The sequence below is a fragment of the Nilaparvata lugens genome, chromosome 3 (assembly GCF_014356525.2).
Source record: "Nilaparvata lugens isolate BPH chromosome 3, ASM1435652v1, whole genome shotgun sequence".
Taxonomy (NCBI): Eukaryota; Metazoa; Arthropoda; class Insecta; order Hemiptera; family Delphacidae; genus Nilaparvata; species Nilaparvata lugens.
In genome coordinates, this window is record NC_052506.1 from 81,994,855 (window position 1) to 82,020,843 (window position 25,989).

At 34.7% G+C, this 25,989-nt stretch overlaps 1 protein-coding gene and 1 non-coding gene across 4 annotated transcripts in view; both read left to right on the top strand.

Moving 5' to 3' along the window:
- The window catches only part of LOC111044570 (ATP-binding cassette sub-family A member 2), a 149,398-nt gene extending 126,291 nt beyond the window's left edge, over positions 1–23,107 (top strand). For 2 of the 3 annotated variants that reach the window (XM_039424783.1, XM_039424784.1), the window contains 5 exons: positions 5,811–5,975; positions 7,891–8,011; positions 10,354–10,453; positions 12,648–12,759; positions 21,852–23,107. In XM_039424783.1, coding sequence (XP_039280717.1) covers positions 5,811–5,975; positions 7,891–8,011; positions 10,354–10,453; positions 12,648–12,759; positions 21,852–21,855 — 502 coding nt within the window. In that variant the 3' untranslated portion in view covers positions 21,856–23,107. The remainder of the gene's footprint in view (positions 1–5,810; positions 5,976–7,890; positions 8,012–10,353; positions 10,454–12,647; positions 12,760–21,851) is intronic. The other variant, XM_039424785.1, reaches the window with a different exon arrangement.
- Positions 1,044–1,150, top strand: LOC120350740. The gene has a single exon (XR_005571010.1). It is a non-coding gene; the product is annotated as a U6 spliceosomal RNA (small nuclear RNA).
- Positions 23,108–25,989: the final 2,882 nt, after the last annotated feature.

Sequence of the window (25,989 nt, forward strand, 5' to 3'; positions counted from 1 at the left end):
ATTGGATTATACATGTACGGGATAGGAAATTCACGTCTGAACTAAATAGACTGATTATCTTTAAATTTTGCATGTAGATTCTTGATTTGTCGAGGATGTTTATAGGCCTAAAATCAGTTCTTCAACATCTCAATACCGGTAATTCAAGTTTTCAGTTTGTTTCAATATTCAATCGATTTGTGCTTTATACAGAACCTTGCAAAGCACGGGTTACCTGCTAGTCTATAATATAATAAAGGAAAGACCTGGCTTATACATGTACGGGATAGGACATTCAAGAATGACGCATCATTGCGTCTAAATTACTGGACTGATTATCTTGAAACTTTGCATATAGACTTTCAATTTACCGAGGATGGTTATTGGCATATTATTAATTCTTCAAGATTACAATTTTTTAATTGAACCCTTGCGATGCACGGGTTACCTGCTAGTTTGAAATAAAGAGTCCAGAGATTGCCGTATGTCAAGTTATCTTTCAATTCACACATAATTTTGAGTCCAAAATAGCTATATACAAGAATTTTGGTTCCCTTCAGTTAATCAGCATTTCAAAGATTAACTCGAAAAAAACTATTTTTCTCCATTATAAATAATATTTATAAACTATTATACTCATATTGATAATATTATAAGTATAATATTCCTAAATTATTATACTAATTTTCACAAGGAAACGATCACTGAACATTTTGAATTCTAGCGGTTTAGCGCCATCTTTTTTCAGACCAAGCTTAGCGCTATCTAGCGGCGTCAGCTGGAAGCTTGTCCGCCATTACAAAGCCATCCACCACTCGATAATATGCGAGAGTTAGCAATATTTAACATCAATTTACAAATCAATTAGTCATTATACTTCAATTTTTATTTCATAATTCGATACTATCGACGTTTCATCACCATTTTATCAAATATTCAAATCAGATTGGCTTGATAAATGTATTGAAAATGCAAGTTGAAACCGATGTCTGTTTGCGTGGGATTGTTGGTGAATTCTCGGATTGTCGTTCAGCATATATACCCGATTGGAGACGTTAGTTCTCGTACTTGCTTCGGCAGTACATATACTAAAATTGGAACGATACAGAGAAGATTAGCATGGCCCCTGCGCAAGGATGACACGCAAAATCGTGAAGCGTTCCACATTTTTTTGACACTTTTGATAAAGATCAACCTTATCTAATAAATATAATCTTCAAATCACAATAACTTGATTTTTAATTTGTTATTAATTCTATTTTTTTTAATCGTGAAGCTTTCCACATTATTTGTTGACACTTTTGATAGAGATCAACCTTATCAAATAAATATTTTTCTTTAAATCACAATAACTTAATTTCTATTTTTTTTATTAATTCTACAATTTTTTTTTAAATCAAAATCGAATCACTTTGAAGCGTTGTATTGGAATATTTTAATAATAGGCATAAGCTCAGCAATATTTAAATTTTTCCAATAATAATATTCATATAGATTGATGCAATTCATACTTCGTGTTGGAGTTTTGGATTTAATGTTTTGCGAAGTTAAATACTGCTACAAGTTTTTAGTGGTGAAAATATAGATGCTATTGTGTGTGATTGTTACTTATTTTCTGCTTGTGTAGTTGTATTTTTACATGGATTTTTTCCATTTACTCATATCTCAAGATAATTTTAATTTCATAGTAGCATACAAGCTCATTCATTTTTATCTTATTATTAAAGTTTTTCATCTTATTATTAGATTTTTTCCAATTACTGATACCTGAGATAGGTAGTGTTAATTTTAATTCTCAATAGTCTAGTCTACAAGCTGATTCATTTTTTTATTATCTATTATTTATTCTATCTTATGGTCAAAACGTAGTGGATAGGCGAATGTAGTTCCTTTTACATTCCACCCTACCTTCTCACCTTTGCCGTTCCACTTTATTATGACACAATTGAATAATTTATGCTACATACATATTATTCCAACACCCTTAGCTACCTTCTCTGATACCCCTCTACCTTGACTGTTCCACTATGTTTTGACTCATAAACATTGTGAATAAATAAATACATTTATAAAATAGAATTATAGTAGGGCCTACCCTTTAAAATTAATAAAATAGTAAAACAAGAATACAAATATTATAACTACTAGTTTCGGTGATCATACCATCGTCTATTATATAAATAAATAAAAGTAGCCCTGAATTCATACATTTTAATAAATAAATACATATTTTACCTTTTTACAATGACCTAATGTTTCACTGAACTCACTTCTGGCAAACAAGATATTCTCATGCCAGTAGTCTTATGCCCTTTTTGTAAGGAAAATGTATCATTTATGAAAATTGTATATTGTTTTTGGCAATGAAAATTAGTCTCATGCTTTAAATTCATTTCTTTATGGGTCCATTACACATGCAAATATTTTATGAAAGATTTTCAACAAATAACAAAGATCAACCATGTTTGATGATGTTATAGGTGGTCATCTATATCTATCGGCCTACTTATACAGGGAAATTTGCAATCAAAAATTTGAAATGGCCGCTATTTTGAATATGTACATCGAAATTATTTTATTTTTTACAGTTGAGTCTTCATAGCATAAATATTCATATTGAATGAAAAAGACTAAGAAATTGTCAAAAAACCACAGATTTATTGATACTTAGAAAGACCGGTTTCGGTTATTACACCATTGTCAATCTCTGATAAACTAAAACTAAATACAAGAGCAGCAGAATTTATACTCTACAATACTTTACATACTTTACAATAAAAAAAAGATAAATATTCATGCCAAATTTCAGATCATTTTGTTCTTGAGATAAAAATTACCATAAGTGAAAAAAACAAAATGGCAGCTGTAAGGATAACCGCTGGGTTTTGAACACTTCAATTACGACATTTGTAGTCTCCTATAATCCAGGAACAATACCCTAAAATGTTCGACACTATTTCTGAAACACTCTATATAAAGGGAGGAATCGACTCATACATGTACAGGATACGAAATATATGTTTTTCAATAATACTATGTATTATTTTATATATAATAATTACATATATAATACAATAATAATATGTTTTTCTGCGCGTAATACAAGAATTTACATACTCAATTCTCCTCGTAAAACAGCTTATTTCTGAGGAGAATCTACTTTTTCGCTTGCTAACCATCTGCACATGCGCAGTAGATTTTATTTACGCCCGATAATCATTCGCGCATGCGCAGAAGAGTTTCTTTACGCTCGCTAATCAGCTGATGATAAGCAGCTCGCCAAAAGTAGATCAGATCTTAACCTGAAAAGTCGGTAATTGTACCGGACTACCGATTCTACAGCCATTATGGATATCAGTGTAGACGAATTATTATTAACTCCGCAAGATATAAGTAATTGAACAGTTTGTGCAGTTGTAGAAAAAAATTTATATGTAATTCGCGCGTAATGCTTCTTTATCGCTCTTGCAAAACTATCACGCTCCGCTTCGCGTCGCGTGATAACTGTTTTTCGCGAGCGATAAAGTCGCGCATTACGTTCTTAATACAAAAATAGCTATTGTCGCATCATTACTTCTGAACTACTGAACTTGAAATTTTGCATATCGATTCTTTATTTACCTATGGTTATAGGCCTATTCTCATTAATAAATAAATTATAATTTTATGATTGAAACAAATATATCCAATTTGTGATACACAACGTTCACGTAAGATGAAAGGAGAGTCAAATTGTTCATCTATTGTAAATTATTATGGTTGTTAATACTTTCAATATCAGCATGGAACCATAAAGCTAAATTCAATCTATCTGTGCATTTATTTGACCTTGCGGAGTACCTGCTCGTTTTCTATAAAGTATTTGATTGTGTAATAGGTCTCTCGCTCATAAATTATTTATTTATTTATTTATTTACATACAAAAGCTCACAGAATAAATCCATGAAGAGCCTTATTGACATCAACTAGCTTAGTCACATATTTGATACAGAGTTAGAATGATTTTTGAATACTAATACAATAAGAAGAGGCGAAATGAGGCCAAATGAAAAAATAAATTAATGATAATAGTAAAATAAAAATGAAAACAAATAAAAAACAATTATAAAAATAAAATAAAGTTAATAGAGAATAGAGAGAAAATAGGACTTGAGAAGAGAGGAAAAAATTGAGGGAGTTTAGTATGGTTATTTATCAATAAAGACTGATTCAGTTAGTTTTATTGGCTATTTCTAAGATAATTTCACTTGCGTGATTATTCTGACGCACTTTACGCGCTGACATAACTCTGTCGCACTTTAGTACCTAGATGCTCAAATAACTAGGCCTATATCAGTGCAATTTTACTGTTTTTTTATTGATTCAATAATAGTCTCTGCCTACTCCTTCGCCGCACCACTATGTTTTGACACTTGCTGAGGTTTCATTGTATTAGCGATCAGACACGTGTCTCTGCTAGCAATTATTGCCGGTAAAATGAGTACAACTGGGATTTCAGTTATGTTATATCTAATTTATTTTTATTATTTCTAGAATAGAGTATATTCTGAATTTCTGTATGATGTACCCAAATTATTATGTGAATTTGTGATTGTATAAATATTGTATATTATAAATAATATTATATTATTATATTATTATAAATATTGTATGGCAAATAAAATGAAGACCTATGCCCCGTTTCACCAACCTTGATCAAATATAGCCTAGCCATGGTCAATTAGACCATAGTCAAAATTTGATCACTCGTTCAAACATACAACTGTTCCACCAACCTCGGGATTGATCAAAACTCAGTCGGTCAAATCTGAGCATGGTCAATTCTTTTAGCTGTACTTTTCTGAAGTTGGCCAACATGTTTGCTGGTTTGCTATTGGCTACATCTGATTTCCATGAATGAAAATTACTGAGATATTGCAATTATTCAAATGCTAATGAATTAATAATTATTATTAAACGAAAATCCAAATTAAATGCTGTAATATAGTTAATATGGTAGCACCCCATGATACTTAATATCAGTTTTGCTGCTCATATTCAGAGGGTAATTCGCGCTGAATGCTCTTTTTCTTTACCGTCAGGCCGTCAAAAATTCAGTTTACTGTATTTTTTCTGTAATTACTGTACTGATTTTTCTTCATATTCATTATTTCGGGGCGGGCTTCCTAGGCCCCCTTCTTATATACGCCCCTGGCACAGACGTTTTGTATAGTCACACATCTATAATAATGTATAATATGAATTGAATACTCTCGTATAAACAGGTTTACAAATCACCATCAATTTTGACAATTTTTTATGAACAAGAGAACATTCCAATTCTAATGAGATACATTGATTGATGTAAGGATTGAATAACATAGCCTACTGTGTACCTAATAAAAAAGTAAAGCAAATCTTCCTTTATTTTCTATACTATAATAACTTACTAATTAAAAGATTTCGAGAACGAACCTAATAAATAACTTACTTCAACTAGATCAATCGCACTAAAAACTTTGAAATTTTTCATTGCGTCGAAAACATAACCCACAAACAAGCAAGGAAATTTATCGAACCAGTTTTTTGTCCGTGTTCAAATAATTTGATCGCCCGTTCGGCGGCAGTCAAACTTAACCATTGGTTTGACCGTGGTCAAACGTAACTGGTGTTGGTGGAACGAATTATTTCTGATTTGACCAGCTGATAGACTTTAACCATGTTCAAATGCCTTGACCAAGGTTTATGAAACGGGGCACTAGACTAGAATCTGAAAATGAAGAACACTCCAAAAATTACTTGGACTGTTGTTATGCATTCAATAATCGTTCTGGTTTGTCGGATTTGTGTAGATTTGGCGGCGGCTACAGTTTGTCGCTGCACTGTGCTGATAGCGGTGGTGAGGGTGGCGGTGGAGGGGGAAGCACCAGCTCTGACACAGTGGCTGATGTCAAGAACTACATCAGCAGCAAACTGCCTGAGGCCTCACTACAGGAGCACCATCACACTCGGCTCAGGTACTTCAACTACATCACTTTATCTAACATAAAATGTCAATAAATCTGGATTCCCACGAATCAATATCAGCATAAAGGAAGATGTCCCATGGTATATAGCAGGGGTGGCCATAACGTGGCTCGAGAGCCACATGCGGCTCTTGAGATAATCTGGTGCGGCTCTCGAACCCAAGTTCAGAGTAAAAATACTAGTAGTTCTGTGAACAGTAGACCTCGCGCTCAGTAAGTTACATTGACCTGTTTTCTCAAAAATTAATAAATAATTTATCAATTTAAAATGTCTAGAAAAAATCCTAAATAAACATAGAGCTTTCTGTCCTATCGTACCGTGACGTGTCGTCCCGGAATGTGAGTGTGAGCGCTGTTATCAGGTCTGGCTGCCGTCGATATGCCAATCCAATCAACCCATCAGAGAAAACATTCTGTGTTGTCGTGTTTGCGAAAAATCGGTGTGTTGAAATTAACAAAATAAACTACCATAATGCTGATTCCTTACAAACTTAATTTCTCACTTTTCATGATTTTAGGAATCAATTTCTTTTCAATAATATTTTTTGCAATTTTAATCATCAGATTAAAAAATAAAAAAGTAAAAAAATGTTTTCTATCAATAACTTCAAACTCCAAACTAGAATCATGGCCTCAGCTTATGGAAAGACAAAGTTAGTAGACAACTGTCTTCTAACGTTGATGGAAAGATACATTTTCAAGATGTTCGATGTTTTTGAACGGGTAGTATTATAGTCCACTAGACAGCTGATTTATGATGAATAATTCTATAGTCTGATTTTTACGTTATGATGAATAATTCTATAGTCTGATTTCTACGGTAATATTGATGATCGAAGGAAACTCCTTATCCTTTTGTATTATCCTTAGAATGCAAAATTTCAAAAAACCGTATGTATACGTCGACGCGAAATTCAAAAAGGAACATACCTGTCAAATTTCATGAAAATCTATTGCTGCGTTTCGCTATAAATGCGAAACATAGATATAAATATAAAGAGAAATGCAAAACCGACGACTTGAATCTTGGACCTCACTTCGCTCGTTCAATTAATGATTTGTATTACTGAAACTGAAGATCATTGCCTGGTCTTGTTGAAGAAATCAATTGCAGATTTAATGATTTGAGTATGCACTAGCCTTCATTTTCATTCTTGGAAAATCCTTTTGGTGTTGATGTTGTGTGCGACGGCTTTCGTATTTCATCACCAATTATAAATGATAGGCAGCTGTAGAGTTGGAGATACTAGAACTGCAAGAGGATGAAGGACTGAAAGGACTGAATATACTATATTGTGAGTTCCGCGTTATTATAATGGCAGTATTTGATTAAAATATGTGTTGCTATCCTTTTCTAGCTCTGCAACATTGCCAGATCGGTTTTTAAAAATGTAGAAATATGATTAATTAACAAGATATTCAATCTCAATTATAAAAATATATTAATTAATCATTGAAAATATATTTTGACGAATAAAATATAAATGATTATTTTAGACGTGAATGAACAGCAAATATCAATCTCGGTATCTTCTAATATTACATCTTTTGGTAGAGAGTTAGTGGGAAGGATATTTTGAATATTCTTTCCGAAGAACGGGCATAGATATGTCCAAAACTCCGCCAATCTATGTAGATGCATAACAATATTATCTTTAGTTATCACAAATTGCTTTTTAACATTTAAACATTCAAACATTTAAACATTAAGAGAAATGCCAAACCTTCGACCTGAATCTTAGACCTCACTTCGCTCGGTCAAAAATGTAAGGATTTTCCAAATACTTGTTCAAGTGAATTGGTACAAATGCAAAGTTAGTAGACAAAGTTAGTTCTGTCTACTAACGTTGGTACAAATGATTCTGGTATGATGCAAATGTTTATTTGATTCAAATTTTTGTTTCAGGTATCAGCTGGCTTCGAAGCAACAGTCATCCCTCCTAGCTCACGTGTTCCAAGTGATGGAGGAAGCGAGAGCCACTGGACTAGTCTTGGACTACTCTCTTTCTCAGACCACTCTCGAAGATGTCAGTAATCTAAATTCAATTATACTTACACAGAATCTTCATTGAATCAATGTTTTCCACAAAATGGTCCTTGAATTATTGCTCTTTACTTATTAATACCATTCCAATTACAATCTAGCACTCATTCATTAAAAATTCATTGAGGGGAAATTTTTAAATCTCCCGGAACTAAACTATTTCGAAATGTTTCCTCCTGTTGAGTCTCCTCAGACTTATGGCTTTATGGTTGAATTGTTATGTAGCTAGACTAGTTACCCCCTGGGTTGCAGAACTCGCTCATGAACTGTTGTATTGTAATCTTTGAAACCTGCAACTTCCAACCAGGACTTCCCATATACCGGACCTGCGCCTACAAATAAAATGGCCGCCGTATGTGGTGGCCGGCATTGATATTTTAAACGGGAACTAGACGAACTAGACGAAACGAGATTTTGATAACTGAGACGCTCCCTAACAGCTGATTAGTGTTTTTTTCTCAATAGGAATTTCTATTAGACCACCACATACGGCGGCCATTTTTTTCTAGGCTTAGGTCCGGTAGTATTTATAGGAGGTCCTGTTTCAACTATACAGAGTTTGTGAAAATGATGGAATCAGCTGAATATTCATTTTACAAGAATAATTATTCGTTACAAGACAGTAGTTTCCATTAGGGATCCATTCATTCTGATCTTAATTATTTTTTAAGAGAAGAAGCCTATATTCTAGATAGATAGTGTCTTCTAAAAAATAGTTCAGCTTACTATATTTTATGCCTAGTTCTTTTCTCTACATCAAAGTCATGTGTCATACCGAGGTATTTGCCTTGTAAGTGATCCGACAACAAACCTGCCTAATGAGAATTGGAAATAAAAGTTACAAATACAAGGAATGGCAGGGAATATTTTATTCTGCAAGCTGTATCAAGCCAATGAACAGGTTCTCATTAGATCAGAGATCATTGTTTTGTTTTGCTGAAAACGCCAATATTAATTATTATATCATTATTTAGTTTGAAAGCTTTTGTAATTTCGTTTGTGAACTTCTCAATGTGTGAAACTAAATTTTGTCTTTCATATTTGAAAATTTCTATTGATTTGACAATTAATTTATTCATTATTATTCTTCCAATGAATCTGTATATCTGTATTAGGAGGTACTGGGTTCGATTCCCGGTCTGACAAATAATTTTTGAATAATAGCGCTCATCGAATTTCCATCTAGCTGTTTACCCTGTTGTCAATATTTGCAGTAGCAGAAGTATTCGGGGTGATTTACAGCATTTAATTTGGATTATCGTTTATTAACTGTTGTATTGTAATCTTTGAAACCTGCAACTTCCAACCAGGACTTCCCATATACCGGACCTGCGCCTACAAATAAATGGCCGCCGTATGTGGTGGCCGGCATTGATATTTTAAACGGGAACTAGACGAACTAGACGAAACGAGATTTTGATAACTGAGACGCTCCCTAACAGCTGATTAGTGTTTTTTTCTCAATAGGAATTTCTATTAGACCACCACATACGGCGGCCATTTTTTTCTAGGCTTAGGTCCGGTAGTATTTATAGGAGGTCCTGTTTCAACTATACAGAGTTTGTGAAAATGATGGAATCAGCTGAATATTCATTTTACAAGAATAATTATTCGTTACAAGACAGTAGTTTCCATTAGGGATCCATTCATTCTGATCTTAATTATTTTTTAAGAGAAGAAGCCTATATTCTAGATAGATAGTGTCTTCTAAAAAATAGTTCAGCTTACTATATTTTATGCCTAGTTCTTTTCTCTACATCAAAGTCATGTGTCATACCGAGGTATTTGCCTTGTAAGTGATCCGACAACAAACCTGCCTAATGAGAATTGGAAATAAAAGTTACAAATACAAGGAATGGCAGGGAATATTTTATTCTGCAAGCTGTATCAAGCCAATGAACAGGTTCTCATTAGATCAGAGATCATTGTTTTGTTTTGCTGAAAACGCCAATATTAATTGTTATATCATTATTTAGTTTGAAAGCTTTTGTAATTTCGTTTGTGAACTTCTCAATGTGTGAAACTAAATTTTGTCTTTCATATTTGAAAATTTCTATTGATTTGACAATTAATTTATTCATTATTATTCTTCCAATGAATCTGTATATCTGTATTAGGAGGTACTGGGTTCGATTCCCGGTCTGACAAATAATTTTTGAATAATAGCGCTCATCGAATTTCCATCTAGCTGTTTACCCTGTTGTCAATATTTGCAGTAGCAGAAGTATTCGGGGTGATTTACAGCATTTAATTTGGATTATCGTTTATTAATAATTGTTAATCTTTATATCGCTTATAAAGTGAATTCGTTTGTTATTTTTTCAGGTATTTTTACAATTTGCCAGTGAACAAGGCGAAGCAGATGAAGATTTGAATACAAGGCACAGACCTGCCATCATACGGAATTGCTTCAAATGCTGCTCAGGTAATGAAAAATTGTTGATCAATCATTGAAATAACCGCACTGTTTTAAAGCAATATTGTGTAGCCTATTCACAAATGAAATATCTACTGTCATAGATATTTGGATGAATTGAAGAGTTGAATATATTTCGACATGTCAACCATTGAAGTTCAAATTCATTACTTGAAATAATTTGTAAAAATCAATAAAAAATAAATGAATAATGAATTACTATTGAACAAAAATCCAAATTAAATACTATAATCATCACGGACACTTCTGCTACTGCAAATATTGACAACAGAGGTAACAGCTAGATGAAAATTCGATGAGAGCGAGATATACTATCCAAAAATTATTTGCCAGACCGGGAATCGAACCCGGTACCTCCCAATAGCTAGTCAGGTATGCTCACCCTTACACCAAACTGACCTGACAATGGGGTTACAGCATTTGATTTGGATTTTCGTTTAATAATAATTATTATTAATTGATTAGCATTTGAATAAATTCAATTTCTTATTAATTCTCATTTGTAAAATAAGTGAATCGATCGCACTGATCCTAAAATAACTTTTTTACAAAAATGGAATTTACTATCTGGATTTAAATCCACTAATGGATTGTAGCATCTGCACAAATAGAGCTGCTAAATGTATTATTTATGTCAATTACCTGAGGAATTTATTCTATCATGCCAACTTTCCGAGGTGCTGAGTGTATTCTATCATGTTAACCATTGACATTTGAATTTATCACCAGATTCTTTTGATTGAATTTCTCAAACGTTACAAAACTCAATTGTAATATTGTTGTTATTACATTGAACACAATCTGTTTCCAGGTTCGGAACTTGGGAAAACAATACAAGTTATCAAATAATATGTTCACTAGAACTATGGAATCAAGCCTATGAAATGTCAAATTTACATTAATGCCAGTATTTTAACAATTGTAATTGTTTTATTCAAAATATTGTCTTGTATTATTATTACAATGATTTAGATTATTAATTATTTGATTTCAATTACTATTTTTCTATATGTTCACTTTGTTGTACGTCATGTGATTATACGTCTTATAAGCCGGTTAAATTTTAATCGTTATTAAAACCAATCAGAGAAGCCGTCTTTTCAAAAACGCCTTCTCTGATTGGTGCTCCTGAAGTTAATCACGATTAGAATTTACCGGATTCTGTGCAACCGGGCCTTTTTCATTGTGAGTTATCTTGTGATTATAACATACTTATGCAATACAATATTACTAATCGCAAAATACTAATCATGTGATGTGTACATTAATTTTTAGTTATGTTTTCTAATATTAGACTAAGTTAGTAAGTATTTAGATACCGGTAATAGTGAAATGACAGGTTCTTAATTTTGAATAGAATTAGTTATTAGCCTAAATTAATCAATCTTCTCGTAAATGACTTTGTTTCGCTCAATCTGTCGCTGTCCCCAAGGTCTATAAATACAGGTCATGACACTCGTGTTCCTTATGGAGCGGCCATTATGTGGGGTCATTTGGCGGTACATTTGAAATATTCCAATCTGCTCATAACAAAATCATGCATTATGCTTTTTACAAACAATATTCTGGTTCAGATAATATGTAAATTCAGGTTTTCGACTTTTTTTTAATGAAATTTCAATAATAAATGGTTCAATAATTCATTTTTTATCATTAAAAATTGTTCTTATTCTTGTAACTTTTTATGATTCATAAGGCATTGGGACAAAAGGCTAACCTCAAAAAGAGTTTGAAGTTCCCAATCTAAAGATCAAAAATTCAGTTCCTAGTTGGAATCTAAATACTATTATTCTGTGGGAAAATTTATTTTACAATTCAAAGCCAAGCAATATTTCTTGAGCAATATAACACATTATGTTGTTCAATATATAATGCTAACAGCTGATGAATTTGAAAATTGGTGAACTAGAACCCCAAAATGGCGATTTTCCATTGCATCACGGGACTGTGTCATGACCTGTATTTTATAGACCTTGGCTGTCCTGTGTGTTTCGTTTTGTGATTGTACCGTACATACTAATCAAAACATGTGATCCGTCGAGTGGGAATGGGAGGGAGGAAATAGTTGTTTGAGGTGGGGGGGGAGGTTCTAAATTGCTTCGCCTCCTGTGACGTCCATGGCCAAAAACAAAATTCTAAAATTTTTGTAATAAAATGGAAATTGTGTGAACTTTGTCCCTAGCCACGGTGCGATCTATGTCTAATAGACTACTTAAAAGGATTTCACTGCAAATTCTAAGTTTTTTGGAAAGAAGGCTCGGTATTTTGGCACAGCCCAACCGGATCAAAACGATGTAAGTTTTTAAAATTTACAAAAGCTATAGCCAAATTGTTATTTTGAAAAAAAGGGAGATGTGGAGATTATTTGTGTGCAAGAGGAGTTCGATGGAAAAAGGGCACTATGAACTTAAGGTCCTTTTTCCGTCAAAGTGCTTAATGGATTTGTGGCGAATCTTCTTCTTCTATATATATAAAAGCGAAATGGCACTCACTCACTGACTGACTCACTCACTCACTTACTCACTCACTCACTTACTCACTCACTCACTCGCAGAACTAAAAATCTACCGGACCAAAAACGTTCAAATTTGGTAGGTATGTTCAGTTGGCCCTTTAGAGGCGCACTAAGAAATCTTTTGGCAATATTTTAACTCTAAGGGTGGTTTTTAAGAGTTTAAAGTTCGTCTTTTAGCATGTATATTCTTCTTATTCTCTTAATTATAATTGAAAAATGTCCATACCATATGTTAATATAGAACTATAATCTAGAGAGAGTACCTCTTCGAAACAGTTGTTAACTGGTAACTAAATTAATAATTTTGTCAGGTTGGCAATAAGTTGAGTTGACTTTGTTAGGTTGGCATCAAGTTGAAAATTGAAATGCTTTTATCGCGGAAAAATTGATTGGGCACTTCTACTTCAATCAGAGCTATTCCTGGGAATATTATATTACTAGCCGTCAGGCTCGCTTCGCTCGCCATATCCGTTTTGCCAGACGTTTAGTCTTGACCTCCGAATGGATCGTCCTACAAATGAAAAATGCAGGCGAGCGAAGCGAGCCTGCTGATCTCATTCTTGGACGATCCAGTCGGGGGTCCAGGGGGTGGAGCCCCCTGGCTAGACGGATATGGCGAGCGAAGCGAGCCTGACGGCTAGTCATCTGATATTAATTTGCCACCTGTTTTCAACTTGCATTAGTTTGTTTTTATTATTGTATCAGTTTATTTAATATTTTCTCATCAAATTCAAGTTCAATTTTGTCATCACTACATTAAATCATCTAATCATTCATCCAGTTTTATTTAACCTATTTTATCATAGGAAATACACAAACAAATTTTTTTTAAATTTAAAATTTTTTCGCCGCCATCTTCTCTATATGTCTACAAATTTACATATCTCTATGTTTTTTTTCTGAACGATGCGACGACGATTTTAAGAAGACAGTGTCAAGCGTTTGAGCGTGAATAGGTTCATCTCTCACAGCGTTTTTCTCAAAACATGGTTTTTGCACTTGGGCCCTTCTTCCATCAAACTCCTTAATGTGGGTAGGAAACTCCAAGGTATAATAAGTTTCTCTATAATGATGGCTGATAGTTTAGGTAAGAGTGTATCTCACTCTTGTATCGTTCAGTTAGCCAAATTTATTTTTGAAAAATGTGAAAATATGTTGATTTTATTTGTGTTTGCATTACTGATGTGGGTAGGAAACTTCAAGTTATATTATAGTGCCTGTGGGTAGATGACACAAGCTGATAAGTCATGATTTGTAAACTTTTCAGGAGAGCAATTTGAAAGTTTGGCATAGCTGCAAAAATTATCTATCATATTTTATCTTACCCATTTTACACTAATATAATCAGCTGATCTTTGACTATTTAAATATAAAATATCAAGGAATAAAACATTTATTTAAATTTACTATTAAGAATTTTTGCAAGTGATGTCAGAGATATCATGTTTTGCCATCTGCCAAATGTTTCAAATCACAATGTAACAGTATAGGAAATATCTTAAAAATCGATTATTTAGAAATTTGAATATATTTTTCAACAATTTATTGATATTATTTACAAGTATTGATCAAGTTAACCAAACTTGAACTGTTTGCAAAGTTGTATGGGTTATGTAGTTCTCAATATAGGTTATTGATTTTCAGATTTTATAATAGCCTACCAGTACATACACTTATCAAATTTTGCCATCTTTTGATAATTGGATTATAATGCAAACCGGTAGAAGAGTGTTGAGATATTTAAACTTATCAATATTTGTCAACTTAGGGATTGGAAGAAAATGCTCTATCAGGCTTGAGCAAGGCCTATATCTCAGCTATTTACAGAGATACAACATATTTAGTTATACCATCTTATAGATCTAATTTTTCTGAACACAACCATATGCATAACTCAATATGGTCAAAAATGTGACTTATCAACTTGTGTCATCTACCCACAGTAAGTTTGATTGTATAGTACAGTAACTTGTAAAAACTACTGTTCTGAACAAAGCTCAGGCTAGAGCTACCAGTGGACTGTAATTTACTATTCAATTTATCAAATAGAAACGAGGAGCAAAATTTAATCTTCAATTTGAGCCAGGTTATTGGTACAGTTAAACTCTGCATTAATGAACAATAAAAAGAGCAAAAACTCACCAGATATAATCCAATTTTGTCTACTTGCCCTTCGAAGCCTTTATTAGGTGTTTTGGTCAGATTCAGGGGTGGAAAGAAATCTGGGAAAAAGATAGGTTTTCGCTTCCAGGCTGGTTTTCCGTGTTCAACTTGCAGGCTCCGTATACTGTACTATATTCCGAACGAAGCTCAAACTGGATTCTTTATAAATTCAAAACTGATGCAAATTAATTCAATTTAACACTATTTACGATGTTATATTTATAATCCACACACACGACACTTAAACAATCAATTACTAGAAATTTCCGATGGAAATTACATTACAAAATACGAACTCGGTCTTCACAACAAGACAAGACAAAACGAACAACAACGACTGAACAAGAACAAGATGACGAAAACTAAAAAACTTCCAGAATGCCAAGCAAGCAGGACGGTTTGCGCGTGCGCAAACACAGCTGCTATTTGCAGAACCAGTCTGGCATTTGGCGCTACGATTTGAATGCTCTGGCCGAAACATACCCCCGCCTCTGAAAAACTATTTTTCAGCCAAGTTACAAAAACTGAAAAACCAAAGAAAGGAAAAAAAATCCAGACATGCCGAAGAAGAACAAAAAAAAAACACCAACACAAAAAAAACAACACAAAGAAAAAATGCAACAAGCACAACAACTATTAAGTTGGGAGTGGATATAATTTTTTTACTAGGTCGAATACGGAAACAACAATTACACTTAAAAACACAAATACGAATAATAGAGCGAGCAGACAGTATCCAGAATTTCTGTCTGATCAAGGACAACAATAACGAAGGTCCAGCATGACAATTCTTCTTGTGATGATAATCAATCAACATCGATACGAAAGCGTCGGATTTTGGTAGGATCATCTGATGACAAGTCTCAAATTCCAGTCCAGCATGAGACAAACGACCGCCGACGCGAATCATGCCTTTATCAATGAATGGAGACAGGCGACGAAGGCGCATAGAACAATCTTCTCCCTTCTCCAATTGCACAAATTCAGATGAAAAATGTATCTTCTGCACCACTTTACATAGATACCTCTCAGCAACATCGAAATCTGATTCCTCTGATTGGGGTAAGATTCGTAAGAATTTGAGAACAAGAATTACAATTCTCAAAAGACGACCATAATCCGAACAACGACCAATCAATGAATATACTGCATTGCTGTTACAATCAGGAGATTTTGTGACTGTCAACACTGACGGTTTTTTCGCCTCCGGTGGATCCACGATCTCTTCCATTTGAGTTCGGACGGGCCAATCGCATTCGTCCTCTGCTAACCATGATGGACCTGAGAGCCACAACGGAAAGTTCACAAGCTCAACTGGTGATAAACCTCTAGACAAACAGTCAGCGGGATTTTCAATTCCGGCAACATGCATCCACTCCTGTATACAAGAATCCTGTATTTTTGCGACGCGATTACCAACAAAAGTTTGCCATTTTGCGGATGGAGCATTAATCCAACACAAGGTGACTGTCGAATCAGAGAGTGCGACAATACGAGACACATGACAACGTTCACTAATAATAGTGACTACTGAATTCATGAGTTCTGCCAACAAGAGTGCCGCACACAACTCCAAACGAGGTATTGAAACAACTTTAGATGGTGCTACCTTGGACTTGGAACACAATAATACAACTCTTGACTCCTCGCTCTCCTTCTGCGACTTCACATAGATAACTGCACCATAACCCGACAATGATGCGTCACAAAAACCAATCAAACTGATGTGAGAATCCTGAAACAAACCAACGTGACGTGGAACAGCAAATTTTAATAATAGAGGCAACTCCTTTCGACAATTCTCCCAAAGAGTGCATATAGACTCAGGCGGCTTCTCGTCCCAATCCACTCCTAATTTCCACAGTTTCTGGACAAGACATTTTAGAAATAACGTAAACGGTGACAAGAGACCAAGTGGATCATAGATACGAGCCATCACTGACAGAATAGAACGCTTAGTAGCGACGACCTCACCACACTTGACGGAAAACTGAAACAGATCAGTACTAGGTTGCCAATTCAATCCCAAGATAGCCAAGGAGTTGTCTGCTTCGAAATCCTTGTACGAAAACGATTTCTCTTCCTCCGAGAATTTCTCCAGCATTGATGGTGAATTTGACGTCCACTTTGTGAGCGAGAAACCTCCTCCCTCAAACAGCTGCTTGGACTGATGATACAGCTCCGTGGCCTCTGACTCTGTGGCGACAGATGTGACTAAGTCGTCCATGAACATGTCTCTTGGTATTCTCGCCTTGGCTGCTGGAAAACGATTTCCATCCTCCTCTACAAGCTGGTGGACGGTGCGAAGTGCCAAATATGGAGAGCTTGAAACACCAAAAACAACACAATTGAGCTGATAAATTTCGATTGGATCCTCCGGCGAAAATCTCCACAATACACGCTGATAACGACGGCAGGAATCCTCCACTAATATCTGTCGATACATTTGTTTAATGTCGGCAGTTAGTGCGATTGGGAACAAACGAAAATTGACTAACAAAACAAAAATGTCAGTCTGCAATTTGGGACCAGCATGAAGAACCTGGTTCAATGACAAACCCGATGATGTTCTGGAACCAGCATCAAATACAATTCGGATGGGCGTGGTAGTGCTGCTTGCTTTCACGATGGCGTGATGCGGTATGTAGTAACCACCTCGGTCTGTCTGATCTGCTACAAACGACATGTGACCCTGACGTAGGTAATCAATCAATATTTCATGATATGAAATACGAGTATTGCTGTCATGCTCTAGTCGTCTCTCCAAACTCAGCAGTCGGCGTTCGGCGACAGCATACGAATCTCCCAAGCTGCTGGGCGGCTCCGCAAATGACAAGGCAACAACAAAACGACCAGAATTCACACAATGTACAGACTTCCGAAAATTTACCTCACACTCCAACTCTTCCGGTTTCAGTTGACAGCTTGGTGTAGGGCACGATTCCAACTCCCAAAAACGTTCCACAAAACTATCCAACGATGGACTACTAACGAATGGACTACAGATGGCTGTAAAACAATTCGACACATTTTTTGTTGAAGTGAGAATCGGCGCTCTCCCCATCAGAATGTGACCAAAGACACTATTAACAGTCATCAATTCATGCGATTCACCTACACTAGGACTCCCACGTAGCAAGTGAGGAACTAACTCTGCACCAATGATGCCATCTATTCTACTAGGAAGGTAGAATTTGTCGTCAGCCAGTGTGAGATTTTCAAGATGATGAAGTTTGGATCTGTCGATTTCACAAGAAGGCAACTTGTCGATGATTCTATCTACCACTGTGGCATCCATTGAAAACTTGATGGTAGGATCCAACTTCGACTGAATCGACACACAAGTACGACCTCGAACTTCACTAGTACCACCACCGAATCCACGAACAACGGTTTTCATGGGCTGGAATGGTAGTCTCAAACGCCGACACAATTTGGCTGTAACAAAATGACACTGACTCCCGGTGTCAACCAAGAAACGAACATTACAAAGCCGATCATTACAATCTCGAATATGTGCAGTGACGGTTGACAACACAACGGTCGAATTTTCTACATCGTTGGATGTAGAACAACAACTAATAGGTGATGTGCCACCTGCCTTGGAGTTCGACGAGGACACAACACCTTCATTGGAACTTGATCTGGAAAAGTGCAATAAAGAATGATGAGATTCTCGACATTGAGCACACTGAGTTTTACTAAGACAATTTTTACTCAAATGATCCACATCAAGACAACGAAAACAACAAAACTTTCCTTTAATCAAACAATAACGATCCCAAGGAGTCATTTTCAAGAAACTAGCACAATCTACTAACCGATGACCCGGTTTTGAGCACTTCAGACAATTGGGATTTTTACTAGAGGCATCGTTAGATGAATCATTGGATTGAACCACAAACACCTTTGATTTACTATCTTTTTTGTGCTTCATATTAAACGATTCAGTCTGTTTCTCATCAGAAGGAAGAGTCTTAATTTGCTTTTCAATGAATTTGACATAATCGGCATAAGTTGGCATAGCCTTGTCACGTATGGCCGATTCAAAATTTCTACGAGAACTTGGATCCAGCAATCTCAAGCCATGATAGAGGAATATCGAGTCTGACAAATCAGTGAGTCGCAATCTCTTCACTGCATTGATGGAACTGCAAAACCCATCCAAAATCGCAATACAACCTGCCTTTGATTCTGATTTTATTGGACGAAATTCAAAAATTTGTTTGAAATAGGCATCGACTTGTGCTCGTGGATCGTTATAGCGGGTCAATAATGCCTGCCAAATTATTAGATAATTATTAGCCAATGGTGGCAAATGACGACAAATATTTGCTGCTTGTCCAGTAAGTCTACTTACAAGATATTGGACCTTCTGCTGATCGTTCAAACTCTTGTTGTCATGTACCAATGCCTTAAATAATTCATAAAACACCGACCATTGAGTCTGGTTCCCATCAAATTTTGGAAGGTCGATTTTGGGCAGTACTGATTCGGACATGACCGGCTGTGCACTAGCTGCTGAAGCTGCCGAAGATTGAGCAATAGCATCAGTCGCCTCTCTCTGTTTGAGAGTGTTAGCCGCTACTTCAATATACTGAAACAGATCTAGATGTGAGTCGTTGAATGCTACAACATAATCTTTATTCAACTCAAGTTCCAACTCATTAACCACTAATTCTGTCTTTTCATAATCCGAAATGGTCTGAGACACCCGAGGATACAACACTAAAAATTGCTCAGCAACTTTTGGATCAGAGACATTTTTAGACAGTTCATAAATCCTTTGCAGTCTGGCATACAATTGTTCCAGTTTAGCGCGATGCACAATGATTTGTTTCTGTAATTTTTCCTCCATCTTGAACTCATACACAAAACAATTCAGCCCCGACAATACAAAACAACAGACAATAAAACAAGAATGAGTTCAAAAAACTAAATGGAAGGAAGAATCACGACTAGTAAGTTATCAAAGTTAAACTTTGATTATCAATTCACAAGACAAGTTACTGCTGAAGACAACTATATGATTAGATAATTCTTCCAACAACTCACAAACAAACAATAACTTGTTGAATTGAACAAACAAAATCATGCAGGTGATTAACCTTCACTAACATGTACAATACAAAATCCAACAAACAAATTCCTGAGAAAAGAGCACAATGAGCCTAGTTTCAGGAAAATTACAATTTTAACTGAAATAAATTTAATTTCAGACAAATACAAATTGACAAGAAACCTTGCTCTAGAACAAGGCTACAACAAACTAAAGTTGTGCATAGATCAGACAATTCTGAACATGCCAACATTGGACAAATACGAAATTGCTTAAATCCAATGTGTGTGAATTAATCAACAAATTACAAATTTAAATTCATCCCGGTTTGGAGGATCAAAAATGTTCTGAACAAAGCTCAGGCTAGAGCTACCAGTGGACTGTAATTTACTATTCAATTTATCAAATAGAAACGAGGAGCAAAATTTAATCTTCAATTTGAGCCAGGTTATTGGTACAGTTAAACTCTGCATTAATGAACAATAAAAAGAGCAAAAACTCACCAGATATAATCCAATTTTGTCTACTTGCCCTTCGAAGCCTTTATTAGGTGTTTTGGTCAGATTCAGGGGTGGAAAGAAATCTGGGAAAAAGATAGGTTTTCGCTTCCAGGCTGGTTTTCCGTGTTCAACTTGCAGGCTCCGTATACTGTACTATATTCCGAACGAAGCTCAAACTGGATTCTTTATAAATTCAAAACTGATGCAAATTAATTCAATTTAACACTATTTACGATGTTATATTTATAATCCACACACACGACACTTAAACAATCAATTACTAGAAATTTCCGATGGAAATTACATTACAAAATACGAACTCGGTCTTCACAACAAGACAAGACAAAACGAACAACAACGACTGAACAAGAACAAGATGACGAAAACTAAAAAACTTCCAGAATGCCAAGCAAGCAGGACGGTTTGCGCGTGCGCAAACACAGCTGCTATTCGCAGAACCAGTCTGGCATTTGGCGCTACGATTTGAATGCTCTGGCCGAAACAACTACAGTCATACAATATTTATGGCCTATATACTTTCCATGTGGATTTTATATTATGCTATTTAATATTATAGAACGTTGTTAGACAAAAGCCCGGTCGCACAAAAACCGGTTAAATTTTAACCGTGATTAACTTTACGAGAACCAATCAGAGAAGGCGTTTTTGAAAAGACGGCTTCTCTGATTGGTTCTCGTGGAATTAGTCACGGTTAAAATTAAACCGTCTTTCTCAAAAACTACTCACACTACAGCTTCCAGACTAGTTTTATTCAATTTTTCAGATATTTTTCCATATGAATCCAGCATAAGTTTTTCGAAAACTAGTCCCCAAACAATTCAGCATCGGTGTATTTCACCAGAGGAACTGAATTCCGGACGAAAACTTTATAGCTCGCTAATGAAGCGTTTATGGATATATGTTTATAAGAATTTTTTTCTTATTTTTACCTCTACTATCACGTATTAAATTATTTCACCATAATTATGAATCACTCTGTATATATTCAAGCCTATGGGGCCGTATGTTCATGAACGATGCTTAGACTTATTAGTAGACTATTATTGTCTCTTCTTGTAACGTTTGTAATATTTCTTGAATTTAATTTTGTCTCGAAATTACAATTTTAATGTTTTTTATTCGTGGCAGGTAACAGCGAACCGTAGACCGATTGGTGGCTAGCGGCCGCGAATTCTGGTGCTATTGAAGAAGAAAAAAGACGAGCTTTCAAGGACAAACTGGTTCTCCATGGTAATATTTTTAAGACGTAACTGCAATGTTTACTTATTATCTACAATCTACATAGTTCCTTTACAGTGATCAAAATATGTTGACTCTCAGTATTAATTATATGAACAAAATACCGTAGGATTTATTTAGATTTAGATTATTGTGTTAATATTATTATTGGCAGTAGACACTTTGTTTAGAAGCGCATCATGATGGGAGAAAGAATACACCAAGAATATTTATCAACCATTATCTATTACTATCCTCTCTTAGGCTACATCAATTTATGGGAACCTATGAACAAAATTAAACTATCGGATATTTATTGTAGCCCATCAACCAGTGTTCAGATCAAAGATTATATTATTAGTATTACGAATATCATTGTAAATATTATTTTATATAATTTCTTTTATAAATGCTGTTCTGTATTATTATTATTATAATATAAATAAAAATAATATATTTTATTTAGTATATATTTATTTATTGTGATCATATGAAATCAAATTCGCAAATAGTTGTTAGACTAGACGTAAACTATATATGATCATAATGATTTATAATTATTCCAAGTAATTTACTACTCGCAATTACGTTTTATTATTATATTTCTTAATTTATATTTTTTGTTATCAATTGTTCATGATTGACTATCAATGACAATGTATTTATAGTCAAGGAATGAAGACCAATTCATTGATAAATGACCACTAGGAATTCTTGATTTTCGATGTGAGCTATAATTATTGTTATAAATATTTATTTATTTCGATCAAAGGATTGCTGTTATAGTATACTTATCAGATTTCGTATTTAATTTGTGAATGTTGTGATTTGAAGGATGTACTATAGTCTGATCTTGACAAACTTATCTGTGATTCAACAGTTAGGCTAGGCACACACCAGTTAGTCAAGACAAGACACGTTTAGTCACAATACTTCACATAGTTGCTTGTGACGCAACTCACACTGATTAGTCATTGCAATTAGATGTGTCTTCATAAGCAACTATCTGAAATATTGTGACTAAACGTGACTGATCATGTCTTGTCTTGTCTTGACTAATTGGTGTCGCCTTGCCTTAATTTTTTGTACAGAAAGTATTGTATATTATTGTGTACTCTTCAAGAGAAGTGATAAATTTAGCTAATAAAAATAATATTCTATTTCAATTCTATTCGGTTGTTTTCAATTAATTTGAAGCCATTTTCACTCCCAACATGAATATTCGAAGGACTTGTTGATATTTTTAATCAATAATCATTTATTTATTTGAAAATATACATATTTGAGGGCACCAGGAACTATAAATCCCATTATTACCATCATAACGCACATTGAGCATACAATTTGAAAAACTATACATTAACATGAAAATAAAATATCTAATTTACTATTGAGTTTTATGGAAAAACAGAAAACAAGTTACGAACAAAATAGTAGAAAACCTTGCAAATATGAAACTTATAGTAACAGATGAGAAAAAAATCTGGTGTGGCGCACTCGCGCACTCACACAACTTTCCTTGCCGTTATGAAAATTGATCACCTGACGCTAGTGTTCCCGCGCATCGCAAGTCTACTATTCTAAGATTTGAGCCAGCTGGTGACAGGACAATAACGCTGTAGACACACGAGGTCTGCTATCTCTTCTTAGTGAATGATTTAATAGAATCAACAGTTGCCAACAGTTTGCAATTGACTAATCTTATTTCCTCGAATTTCGAGCTTATTTTCAATTTTAGGTGAAAATGTTACTGAACATTAATTGTAGAGATTTTTATGCTCAATCTTTTCCACTCGAATTTTTTTGTTTAAATTGTATCTGAAGCCTGATAATTGGGAATCTAAAACCAAACTTTGCATAAATGGTGCAGTGCTCCTGAAATTTTCACAGATATGAGACTTGTGGCAGTTGATAGAGCTTATCAATGACTTTTCTAGGTATGAATTTGATCAAAATCGAGAAAATCGCGATAATCCCTGTTTTTGACAACATTTTCGCCATTTTAGCCGCCATCTTGAATTGCATATGATCGAAAATGTTCGTGTCGGATCCTTATAATGTAAGGACCTTAAGTTCCAAATTTCAAGTCATTCCATTAATTGGGAGATGAGATATCGTGTACACAGACGCACATACACTCATACACACACAAACACACACACACACACACACACACACACACACACACACACACACACACACACACACACACACATACAGACCAATACCCAAAAACCACTTTTTTGGAATCAGGTGACCTTGAAACGTATAGAAATTTGGAAATTGGGTTACCTTAATTTTTTTCGGAAAGCAATACTTTCCTTACCTATGGTAATAGGGCAAGGAAAGTAACAAGATACAAACAAAATAGTAGAAAACCTTGCAAATATGAAACTTATAGTAGCAGATGAGAAAAAAATAAAGAAGTATTGTTGTGTAGCGAAGGTGAACGTGATCTTTTCGAGCTCAAAATTTAAGTGGTTTTATTCTTTATTTTGTGAATTTAAAGTTTGTTTCATGTTTTTACGGAAGTTTTACTATCAATCTATCCAAATTTAAAATTGTTTGTTCTATTCTAATCAATATTCTCCGATTGTGATTTGGTGTAGAAAATTGAAATAGACATAACTTAAGCTGCGTACACATACTCGTGCTTCCAACCCGTACCGAGCACGCTCCTCCCTCGTACCGCCCACGTGCCACCATCGCACAGCAATCGCTCCGCCTCCGCTCTCTACTCGCACCGATCATGAACGTTACGGAAGATGGTAGATCTTCTCGCGTTCCCCGGTCGAACCATTGTTGCTCGCCGGTCTGTACGCACCTCTATGTATAATATTTAGACAATATTGAAACTAAATTAGGAAATTGAAAATGTTTTGGGCAATAGCCTGTTTTTACTTTTCTTGCCCTATTACCATAGGTAAGAAAAGTATTGCTTTCCGAAAAAAATTGAGGTACCCAAATTTGTAAATTTCTATTCGTTTCAAGGTCGTGTGTGTGTGTGGTGTGTGTGTGTGTGTGTGTGTGTGTGTGTGTGTGTGTGTGTGTGTTATTAAGTATAGATTGTATAGTTTGTAAGTATATTAAGTATAGATTGTTATTAAGTATGAGTGTATGTGCGTCTGTGTACACGACTTGAAATTTGGAACTTAAGGTCCTTACAATATAAGGATCCGACACAAACAATAATTTCGATCAAATTCAATTAAAGATGGCGGCTAAAATGTCAAAAATGTTGTCAAAAACAGTGTTTTTCTCGAAAACGGCTCCAACGATTTTGATCAAATTCATACCTAAATTAGTCATTGATAAGCTCAGATACTAAGGCTTCAGATACAATTTAAACAAAAATTTAAAGTGGTAAAGATTGAGCATGAAAATCTCTACAATTAATTTTCAGTAACATTTTCACCTAAAATTGAAAATAAGCTTGAAATTCGAGAAAATATGATTATTTCAATTGCAAACTGTTGATTCTATTAAATCATTCACTATGAACAGATAGCAGACCTCGTGTTTTTCTAGCGTTATTGTCCTGTCACCAGTTGGCTCAGATCTCTGAATAGTAGTAGACTTGAGATGCGCGGGAACACTAGCGTCAGGTGATCAATTTCCATTACGGCAAGGAAAGTTGTGTGAGTGCGCCACACCAGATTTTCTCTTTTCCGATCATTGTATTGTTTGTGCTAACCTAATAAATAAATAAGTTTGTAACTAATAATGAAGAATTCAAGAAAAAAAGAAAAAAGAATAATGGGGGAACTTGGCATACATGAAACTTATAGTTAAAAGCACTAATATATTTGCACCAAGAATGGAGATTCCAGATTCGTGTTTCTCGCATCAAAGACCTTAAGATCACGAAGTTTGAGCGATTTTTATTTTTCACAAGTAATTTATTGATAAAAACCATGGACAATCGTAAACAGGATGAGTTATGAATCTGCAAACATGAAATTTTCAAATGGTCATATCTCCTGAATGGTAAGGAATTTCGCCAATGTGATGACATTATATTGTTTCTTTCGTCAAATATTAATTATAT